The following is a 12696-nucleotide window of genomic DNA, read 5'->3' on the forward strand; positions in this document are numbered from 1 at the left end:
TATGCATAGCTCTAACTTATTTTATGATTTGGAAAGTTTATAATTACTTTAAATAAATAAATAAATAACTAAATACCAATAGTAATACAAATGCTTCATTAACCAAATAATATACAGATGTTTAAGAGAATATGATTTTACAAGTAAAATTTTTCTATAAAATGAGGAAAGTATGCTCTAAAAATTAATACTAAAAAATTTAAAAATATATTAAAAAGATACTGAAATATGCAGTCGCACAATATTCAACAAATTACTTTCTCAATACAAATACTACCTTTAAAAACAAAATATTGTACAGTGATGAATCACAACTAAAAATACTCAAAGAGTATTTGAGTTGCTCTTTGCAGTAATTAATGCTCATAGATGAGTTTTACTGATCTACTCATAAAGTAATTAAGTTCATTGGCATATAGACACGTATATTTATATCTCAGAGAATCAAAAAAGAAATGCAATTGATATCTGATTTGTTGAACTAAAAAATTTCAGTTTCGGGAATCTCATTTTCATTTAAGCCAGATTTTTTTTTTTGGGCAATTTTTTAAGTTTAAAGTTTTTAAATTAAGCATATCAATCAATCATAGTTGATATCCTTGATGCAAAGTCATCATAACGCTTGGCAAGCCGCTGTGTGAGGTTTCCCCATTAAAAAACCGTGTTTCAACAGCACACAAAATTCCCGTGAGTTGATCAACATTCTTATATGTGTATGTGTCAGATATTTATTGAGTCCCCGGTCTATACTAGTTGCTAAACTAAAACTATAATATCACTATAGTTCCCTTCTGCACTGAAATATATGTATAGCTATTTTAAATTTTGTTTTTGAATTATATTAAATTTTTTGGGATTTAATCCAAATACTCAATGTTAATCATTTCTGATTTTATGTTCGCAATGAATTTTCTTTGTTCATTAAATTTATTTTAAAATATATGAGTTTCGACATTGGTTAACAAACAAGTCAAAAGTGCATTAAGTCCCAAATTTATTAATAAATTATGGCCACAGAACCTTACCATTTTATCATTGACTAATTGCTATTGACGTATTCCAGTGCTCACATTCTCACATTTTCCATTTGTATCTATAGATATTTTATTTTTGTATTTTTAAACAAACTCAATTAAAATAAATTCACGGATACTGCCGTCCACAGCTGTTCCAATTTGTAAACAAATCCAAAGTGCATTATTGTTTGTTTCTTTAAAATGTAAAAATATTTTAAAATGCAGTCGCGTGCCTTAAAGGTGTTTCCCTTGTATGACATTTCTTCTCTTTTAAATTTAAATTTATTTTTACTTTTAAGTTTCAGATTAAAATAATTTGTTATTCTTTTAATTAAAATTCTAAATTGAGGTTTCAAATTTGTATTTTATTGAACTCAATTGGCATTTCTATATTTTTATATATATTATATCAGGTGCATATAAATAAAAAGAAGACGGCTGTTAGTTATATACATAGATAGATCATAAGTCTATAATAATAATCGTTATAATTAAATTATTAAAAAAATTCCAAATCAATTCATTATATATTCAAATTATTTCATAGATTGTGTACTTTATTTTGAAGGTAAATTGCGTCTTTACACCAAATTCTGTTAGTATGCACATAAAAGCACATTAAATTATCCATATATAATAATTAAATTATATAATAATAAATAATAATAATAAAAGAAATATGTTATTCAAATGCAGTTTTTCTTGCAATTGTAGGATCCATACTTGGGTAGAAATACTTTCCGACTTAATTCATTTAGTAAACTGACTACCCATACATGTTATTTGAAAGGCTGGATTATGTAGTATTGTGTATTTTGAGCACAAAAGTGAGACACTACATATAAAATCTCCATCTATTGTCAAAATAGAATAAATCAACTGATTGGGTTCCGTTGCTTCTCGCTGTCCAATACACATCATTATAACCAGAGGACGAATCCCATATTAAGTCGACTATCATAGGAATGACTGCCTAATCCTTGATCACTGGATAATCAGGGAAAAGACAGCGACATCTCCTAGCTTAGACAGCTTCATTAATTACTGTCTTAGTTGTGAATTGAAGTAGTAAGATGAACATATTACTTATATGCTCTGTCACTGAGTAGCTTTTGTTAGTATACGATCACCTATTTGATTATATGATTAACATTTTTAAAAAAGTCTATGCGATACCTGCAACAAAGACTTTAAAGTCATTGTACGGTTGGTATAGACAGAAACGTTACATATATCTACGATATAAATAAGTTTATTTGCTCTTTAAATAGCAAATAGATAGTTCAGAGTTGAATAGAAAAATCACTATAAATATTTAAAATCAGACCTTTAACGAAAATTTGATACTAACATATATAATATAGGTTGTATAATGTATAGGTAAAATATAACACATTTTGAATTTTGGCTAACATAAGAAGCTTGAAGTTAGTTAGTAAAAAATACCACCAGGTATTTATAAGATACCAAATTTCAGGTTGGTAACGCTTCTAAAAGGGGTTAAAGTAAATTCACATTTTTTATTTTAAACAGTAAAGTTTTGAAACTTTTACGAAGTTGATATGTATGTAAAATAAATATATAATTATTTTTTAATCTCAAAAATGGATATAAAACTTCGTTTTGAAATGCGATGAACAATCTTCGGTTCTGTAGCAATCTTCAATATTAGTTGAAGAAACACTAATAATTGTCCTAACAAAGAGCATTTGTCAAAAATACTACACTAAAGTGAAAAGTAAACTATTTTTGAGATAACGTAGATAGAATTCAGGTTTATAATACTGAATAATACAAGTGATTTATAGCTCTTAGCAAAAAATTAGTACGAATTATGTGTGACTTTGTCAGGCTTTAGAGATTCGACAATTGGCGCCTGCATTCTTTCCCGATTCTCTTGAAAATGGTATTAAAACATTAATCTTAGTAAAATGTTTGATTTTCTCAAGAATAGACAAAAGGTAGTTGAGTAATTAATCATTATATTATAATAAATTAATTATATTAAAATTAATATATAGATACATTTAAATATGTGTGTATTAAATATATATTTATATATATATTTATATATATTATATATTTATATATATATTTATACATATATTTATATATGTGTTTATATATATTTATATATTTCTCATAAAGAGTTATTTCATTTACTGTTTATAGTATATAATAAAAACATCAATTTTTATCTGCATACTGCGGCAAATTCATATTCACAGCGCTGAAACTAAATAGTTAGTTCAGTATGCATTGTAAATCTCTTCAAAATTTTTGATATTTTCATTTAAAATATTACATAAATTTTCATTATATTGTGAAAATGTGGAAAAACTGCCTCTATTGGCCTCGCGTTAAAGCGTCATACGAAATTTGTTACGGAATATCAAACTGTGAAATGTGCAGACATGCATTGTATACTCCTTCTTTACACCTTTTATGTATGTGCAATCATTTTGTGGTTTTCCTTTTTAAATATCAGTTGAAGAAATCAATTTTACTAAAAGGTAAAACAATTTTCAAACGTGCTTATAAGGAAAACAAAAGAATTTCCAGAATTCTTCGCTATTTCTTTTTTCCACATCGAACCAATTAAATTGTGCTATATATGGGCATTACCATTTTTCGTGATGTTATAAAATATAGGCAACATGTATATTGTCTACCTTAAAATTTTTTGTTGTATCTAGCAAATACCTATTTTTAATGTCTTGAAATAAAATCAACAAAGAAATAATTGCAGTCTCTGTCCTTGGAGAAGTTGGTAAACTGCTTCTGTAGATTGGATTGGATTTCTTCTATTTTATTTTTAACGATGTCATTAAAAAAATAGGTCCTTTCAATAAGCCTTCTTCGCTCCACTAACCATTTGGTTCGTTTCTGAAATAACAAAAACAGTATTCCCACATTTACTAAAAAATAATGTAAGATTCGTTTTCCGTTTTCAATGAGTTTTGCTTTGCTTTATGTGAGATAATCTTCTATGGATGTACAGATACTTTTGTACTTGCTAGTAATTGTACAGGTAATTTTGTGCATACCTGTTAATGCTGGTCCTTTGTTGCATTGAAATATTGCGTAGCACTTAGATATGCCTTACATATAAGATCCCATTGACATAGTATTGCTTAAAATAGCACATTGTGGGAAGATTTAAAAGTTATTTTTAACTTGTAAGAATTTTCAGCCTTGAAAAATAATTATTTATATAACAAAAATTATTAAAGTATTGTTTTCTTCTTTAAATATATTTTTTTAATTCATTGTTAATTGTGTCTAGTTAAAAACTTTACATAATTATTCAATTTTTAAATCTAAGCAAATAATCAGGTAAGGTTAGGTTGGAGTGACGGCCTTATGCACCAAAGTTTTGCTCATACTCAAACTAGAAGGATCTCGAAAAAAGCTACAGTGATCAGCGTATAGACAACGCTGAAAGAAATGACTCGCTTTTTTAAGCGAGGAGTTTGTGTAGTGACCCAACCTGATAAGACAATAAACTTGACCAAATGCCTAATATTGCAGATTAACAGCTCTGTTAGTTTGATACAAGAAGCGGTCACGAATATTCTAAACAAGATATTTGTGTAAAAAAATTAATTTTATTGGTTTTTATTAGTTTTATTTAGTTTTATAAGGTTGGATGCAAAGTAAAAAGGATATTATAGAATAAATATTTGTAGCTAGGCTATCTGTTGGCTATTATAAGCGTTGATAAGGTAAATTTTTCACGATATACTTTCAAAATGACATGACAAACTATGAAATGGAAATTCATTTATTATATCTGACTTACTCCAGATTAAAATAAATATTTGTCAACAATAAAGACGCGATTTCTATGTTTGCCATTATTATTTATAAATGTTGTTTCAATAAATTTATGGATGGTATGGAATAGAATGTATAAAAACTATTGACTAACCAAAAGTTAAATACATTTATTGTTATATCTGCCATGTCTGTAAATGTTTTTTGAATTTTAAAACAAATATTTTAAAATATGTTTAAATTATATCCTAGTATTAAATTCGATGTTAACTGTATGATTGTATGACTACCTCGTTGTATGGAGCACATCTTTAAATATGATTGTTTACAATGAATTACTATATTGTACTCAACTATACTATACAAATTTTTATATCTTAAATAAAGCAAAAAAAGCATTTTTAACTAAGGTTTTACCTGTATATAATTGCGGTCTACCAGCTTCTTTTACAAATAAATTAGTCTAACGAAATTGTCTGAAGTTGTGCGCACATTGGCGGCATTTAACAAATTTATCGTGATATAAAAGAAAAATACTGCATTGCATTCAGGAAAAAGTAACTATCATTTTATTTACGTGAAATTCGAAAGCGTTACCGTATAACCCAACCCACTCATTTCTACTAACTGAACCATGAGACAATATTTACACTCTGCACTTTGTCGGTTCGCGTTACGTGTGATTTCACTGGCTTAGCGGTGTGCATTCTCCTTTATAAATCTGACAAAATTCTTTTGTTGATATAACAAAGAGCTTGAAAGTTTTACTGCACTTTTATTGTTGTCTAAACGTTTATTGGATTAAATTTAATAATAATTCTGGTTTAGAAATTTACCGAAGTTTTTACTATACATACATATTTTTTTTGAGGTATATTGAAATGAACTTGACACATAAAGAGGCTGTTATCATACTAGTATTTCATTTGTAGTTAGCGCAATAATGACATAGGCATTACGTGACATAGGAGTAACGTAAATTGTGTGATAAGGGGAAAAATTAAGTACGGCAGCATTACTCTTATTTAGAACAAATACAAATATTTACCCAGAATTTTGTTTAATTTATACTTTTGTGTTGTTTAAAGTATGAAATAGCATAAATTTTGAACTAAACACTTATTAGCTGTGAGCTTATGTCGGATATATTGAATATTTACAACCACATTTTTTAAAGCTTACGACTATATTAAATATATTTAATTTCCCTGCGTATATATTTAATTTAATATTTTGTCAGTTGCTTATGCTAACCTGCAACATTTGTTTAATCAGCTATTTCCTTTTAAAAACATTCATGGAACCAACCCTCAGTTTTTGGTGATTGTTTTAATATAATATCTACATGTGGTTAGAATTGCCCCCTAAAATAATAATTTTATTATATGCAAGTATATAGAGTTAAAAAATACGTTAAACACATTTACTGCACTTAATTAGAGCATTTGGAAGTTAAAATTTTATTGCTTCGCGTACTGTACTGCACGTACTACGTACTTCAATAATTAAGCGAATCCATGCATGCAATATATTTAGAACGCACATGAGGTAACTATTAATAATAATAATTTTAAAGTTGAAAATCGAACTATATAATTAAACTGAAAAAAACATTTGAGACTTAATTTAAAAATTTTATCGTTGAGGTGTAATTTTTAGAAACAGTGTTTTTTCTAAAAAAAAAAATATAATAATTTGAGAAATAAATTGACAGTCGAAGGGTTCGAACAGTAATGAAAAAACAATAACAAAAATTTGATTAATTTATTGATCAAATCAAATTTTTATTGTTGTTTCTTCATTACTGTTCGAACCTTTCTAGTTTCGTTTTGTCATTTTTGACATTATAAATTTATAGTTTTTCTTATATTATATAAATTATTTTATAAAGAGATTTTTTCGAACAGTAGTGAAATAAATTATTTTATAAAATCATAGTGTATCATAATGAAGATAGTAATGTGACTACTGATACTAAATATTGCCTATAATACGTTACGAAATTATAATAAAGCACTTTTTTTTTATTCGTACATTTTTATTTCCTAAAGAAGTGTGCTTTCAGCTTGACATATTTGATTCAATGATTCTAAATATGTTGAGATCATTAGAGTAATATAATATGTTTTATACCTTATAAAAATCCTGTGTGTTATTGATAAGCTATTTTCTGCTGATAAATCTCTTTTCTATAACCCATTTCCGCACATTTAAAAACAAAACTTAGTTGTAGAAGCCTAATTCTAGCGTGTATTTTCGATGCGAAAGCAATTCATAGCACAATTGCTGAAAGCTTACTATGTTGTTGAGCTTACTATGCTAATATGCTGATGCTTTATTACTGCACTAAATTATTTTTTCTCAATCTGTCAAAGTAATCGTCTACAGATATGTAACCTTGCTAAAAATTCTTGTGATCATTTGACAGTAAACAGTTGAAAGGTGCTATTAGTTAAAAAGTGATATAATATCGCACTGTAAGCGCCCTCAGTAAAATTTGAAGTCAACTTAATGACAACTTCATAATTATTTTGCCTATTTTAACCTGAAAAAGTCTATATCTTTTATCTATTTCTATATATTGTTCACGTTCTACGGCAGTTATCGATAATATATTCATGTATACTTTTATATGCATTTACAGTAACAATCTTTAAGAGTAATTAAAATTTATAACTTTCTCAACGCAAAAACTCATAAAATATTTTGAATTGAATTATGTTCGGCGAACAATGTTGGAGCTATAAATTTAAGTTAATCTTTTTGAAAAGACATTTAATTTTTATTTTCTAGGTACATTTATGGTGTTATATGTATGTACAGTCCGAAAACCTGCCTTTTGCAGCTGTTGTCATTTATGAGTTCATTGCTTCTTAAGTGCAAGTAAATGAAGAATTTAAAAAAATGTATAAGAAATGTGTCTTTGATATCAGTTTTTCTAATATTACACATTTTAAAATTTCTAAACGTTTAAAAATTTTTTTTTTTCGAAAAAGATTAAGAACAAAAAGCAGCTTATAACACAATAGTTTTACTTTCATTGATTCTACGCCGCATATTTGCTACTTAAAAACTGAGAACCTGTTAAATGGAACGGATCATTATGAATGACTATGAAAATTTCACATCAGTCTTTCAATTATATGTGCTTAAAATCCCCTTCAAACTGTATGTTCAGGATGCATTCTTTGATGATGAAGTATAAGGATATTTTATATCAAATGTTTCTTCTTTTGTTATTATTGACATAAATATACTTACGATGACTCTCATGACATTATTTGTATATGTGAAGTTTTCGTTTATACATTTCATGTGATTAAAAATAATTTTAAAAAAGTATAACGAATTTTGTTAAAGTTCAAACTTATCTGTATATCCAGCTTAATTGCTATAGCAGCCTTAATAGTTTGTTTTTTGTTTTTATTTTTACCAAAAACCGATTAGATAATGTCAAACATCTTCAATTTGTTCCTGCAGTTTCAGCACAGAACACAGTATGCATTTATTGTGATCATTTTGGTATCCATATCGATTTATATTATTGGGACACTAATGCATTATCTATTCAATTAGATGGCAGACACAATATACTGCACGGAATATTTTCTGCTTAATGGGAGTCTCTGCTTTCTTGTTCGTGGCACAAAATGCCTGCGATCAAGGTTCTCATTTATGGTATTAAAAATTATATTTAGGCTTCGTTTGATGCGACTTGTTTGTTAATCTCAAAACAGATCGTTAATGTTATATATTGTGGTTTAGTTTATAATATAAGTATATACGAAGTTCAGATGCAACTAATGAGCTGACTTTCCCTACAATTAGGTGAAATTGTTGTTATTTTAAATACGTTTTGATCCTCCTTAATTGGGTGTTGAAATTATAACAAATTTTTAGTTTATTTCTCTATAGCATTTAATGGTGTTTTAATTACATATTGTCTGCTTAAAATAATGCTTTATCTGCTATACATGATTCTTTTTAATCATATTTGTTTATCTTGTTAAAACAGTTAATTTGGTACTCACATGTCACATTTTGATAGATTGCTAGTGTAAGAAAATTTACAATCAATCATTTTGTATAAATTAAATTGACATATTTCGACGGTTTTATTTTTATAATCATGTAATAAATATATAAACATGTTTATTACTATTTTTTAAAAACTGCATTGCGCTAAAGATGCCGAATAATTTAAATTGCATTAAATTTTTTTATTAAATATTCAAATTATACGAAATGACAAGTTTAAGCAAAAATTGTCACGAAAATTTGCTTAATTAAGAAATTTACCAAAAAAAGAAGTTTAAAACTAATCGAAATTAATTAATTTCAGCAATTTTAAACAGATTAAATGTAATTATTTATTATATATTTCGTAAATAATCTGACTTAACAATTTTCCGAAATATTATTGATTATAACGAATATAGCAATTTAAAATACTTTGCGTGGCCAGTGAGAATATTATAAAATCTATAGAAAATTTAAAGTATTTTAAAAACATCAGCAAATTGTAAAATTTTTTAAAGGTAAACTTAACTTTTTTAAACTTAGGTATATATAAACATTTATTATACTCTTCACACATAAGGTTTAAAAGAGTATATAAAACAGTTGTAAAGTGGAGAAAAACATATCGGGGTTCATAAAAAAATATAATCCTGATTCTAATAGTACATATAAATTTAAAGATGACACTAATTAATCTCAGTGTTTTAAGAAGTCCACTAAATGCGTTTTTTATAATTTTAAATATTCACACTATTAGTTGTATTAATTCTCTGTAGATGATCATCGATAATAGTGCAAATATTAGAATTTATTTACCAATTATAATATATAAACTGAACATAAAATTATAAGTATAATTATATATTTGTCGAATATAATGATTTATACATACTTGTTTATAAATTTTTTAGTAGTATACTTTTATTATGTTCTTACAAATTTTAAATATACCAATTTAGGTGTGTTATAAAAGATAAATAAAATAGTATCTAGTAATTATGTTAGAGGCCGAGCTAACAGAGAGAGACAGAGTTTGTTTATTTAATTTTATAGTAGACATAAAACAATATACGTACACATGACGTCAATAAAGTATTAGTTTAATCATCATTTTTTTTTATAAATTTATTTAAGGAAATAAATGTGTAAATTATAATTTTATTTTTAATTCCAATGATAAACTTTTTAGGTCAACATGTAACAATAAGTTTAAAAATTGTGAATTATATACAATGATAATTCATTACATATGAGTACAAGATTGTATATATTCAAAAAAGTTTTTTTACTATTTATAACTCATTAAATACACTGAATGCTCTTTGGTGACTGAATATATGACGGTTGCGTTTTTTTATATTTACTTTAATATTATAATTAAAGTATAGTATTAATATAGCAATTAAATTTTAACCATATTTTGATTTAATAAAAAAAGTAAATAAATTTATATTGACTTAATCAGTATTTGTGATATTCAGATACATTATTTTTTATATTAATTACTATTTCAAATAGTAATTAAAGTATAATCTATTACATTTAATTACATGTAATATTAAAAACGTGTTCAAGTTTTTTTAATTACTATTAATTATTATTTTGTTTTATATTTATTTCTTTGCAGTTGGTTTTCCTATATTGTGTTTCTTCTTGTTTGGAAGTGCATATAAACGTGGCTTCTTCTGCGATGATGAATCACTTAAACATCCTTTTAAAGAGTCGACGGTGCGAAATTGGATGTTATACTTTATAGGCTTAGTGTTACCCATTGGAGCGGTGAGTGTCTTGTTTTATAAAAATGTTTTGGTAATTTATAACTATAAATTAAATTTTAGTCACAACTAAAAATTTGTGATTTAGGTATCTTTTTATTGATTAAAAATTATAAATTGAATTAAAAAATGAATATTTAATTTTATTATTTAATAAATTTTTATTAATAATTTTTTGTTAATAATTTTTTAAATTTTATATACATTTTATGTGAATGTTTATTAAAGAGTCCAAATAGCTTAGAATTTATAAATAATTATGATTGTTTGTTTACTTTGATTTAGGTTTAAAATGTTATTACGTATTTTTCACAAAAAAATGATTTTATTTATTATAAATATATATACTATATTTATCAATAAAATTAAAGATATTTATATTTTAAATTGTTCACCTTATTTTATCAATAACATTGATATTGATAGCAGCAGAACAAACAAGTTCACCTTTTTCTATACTGTATCTTACGATAATATTAATTTTTTTTAAATAATATTATATCTATTATATTTATTACTGGTATATATTACAAAGTACAGCATTCATATATTTGTAATAGAATAAATTTATAAAAAGATAACATTTTAAATTCACTGATATTAAATATTCATGCCAAGGTTTAAACCACTATTCCAAAAAAGGCAAAGATAATATAAATTAATTTTGTTTCAAAAAATGATAAAGTTATTTATGTATTTTAAGTACTGAAGTGAAACTTTTTTATTGACGAAATCGTATATATATTATTGTTATACTTATAAATTTATTTTTTCGTTTTTGTCACATTTTCTACAATATCCAGTGTACAGTAATATCAGTATACAGTTTAATAGAGTATATACTGCATTCAATATACAGTATTTTTGAAAGTAGAACTCCATACGCTTACGATTTTTTTACTCAAATCATCGCGTAGATACATATAATCTACATAATAACTATATAGATATACATTCTTGAAGTAGATTATAAATAAAAACAATGTCTAGTCGTAGGGTCTTCGGTTTAAGGTGTTGTATTCATAATAATATTTGGCATAAAATTTGTAAAAAATGGGATGTCAAAAATAATATAATCCAAACATCGAACTGAGTTAATATGATGTTTATTTTACATTTTGTGTAACTGGAGTTGATTATCTTTCTAGCATTGTTATTTGATTATTTGAAAATGAAATAATATTTTACGTTAACTAATTACTTGTCAATAAAATTGTTACTTTATGAACTTTTGAATGACAGCTGTTATATATACATATGCCCTTAAGAAACCGAAAAGGGCACTTAAAAACAGAATGGTATCTAATTTGTTATGATAAAAAAATCAAGTATTTCAAAATAAATTTCATGTTTCCGTACAACTTCATGTCAATATGTAAACACATATATAAAATACAAATATTTAAATATGTTCTCCAACTACCTACAGTGTTGCCCTTAACAAAATGATATAATCTATTTTTATGAACGTATGTATATTTGTGTTAAAAAGACGCTTGGAAGTTGAAAGAGGCCTTAATAGATTTTTTATGAGGTGCTAAATTGTGCATAGGTGCATTGAGTTCTATAGTAAACTTTTGGTGCATATAACTAGAAGATGCTTCAATACTTTTAAACATATGAGATTAGAGTATGTAATTAGAGTATGTAATCCATTCTCTAACAACGCAAGTAATCCATCAAGTTTCGTAAAAGTGAGAGAAAAAACCTAATCAAACAAATTCAATTTCAGCAGTCAGTAAAACTGATGCATTGAAGCTCTAAGTGATATAAATAGTTTACTAGGTGAAATAAGTTTTATTTAAACTATTTCATATAAACTATACCAAACTGCTATATTTTGTCTGAATTCTGTATCTATACGCAGTTATTACTCCTCTGCAAGATGAAGACCTCGTTGGAGAGGATAAGACCTCTCCAAACCTTTTAGTATCTTAAGAGATAAGGCTTTTTTCACAATTATTTTCGATTATATTCTGAATGTGATTCCGTGTAGTGCAAATATTAGTAGTAATAATATAAAATTACACATGGTTATGTCTGACTTCTATATCCCTATCAAACTAAACCCTGTTTCTGCAGTAGTAAAGCAATGTAGCTTTATTAAG

General features: G+C 25.8%; 1 protein-coding gene across 2 annotated transcripts in view; it reads left to right on the top strand.

Moving 5' to 3' along the window:
- Positions 1–12696, top strand: part of LOC119678282 (putative phosphatidate phosphatase) — a 28924-nt gene that overhangs the window by 5906 nt on the left and 10322 nt on the right. For both annotated transcript variants that reach the window (XM_038090037.1, XM_038090038.1), the window contains exon 2: positions 10441–10592. In XM_038090037.1, coding sequence (XP_037945965.1) covers positions 10441–10592 — 152 coding nt within the window. The remainder of the gene's footprint in view (positions 1–10440; positions 10593–12696) is intronic.

Source organism: Teleopsis dalmanni, chromosome 2 (genome assembly GCF_002237135.1).
Source record: "Teleopsis dalmanni isolate 2A chromosome 2, ASM223713v2, whole genome shotgun sequence".
Taxonomy (NCBI): domain Eukaryota; kingdom Metazoa; phylum Arthropoda; class Insecta; order Diptera; family Diopsidae; genus Teleopsis; species Teleopsis dalmanni.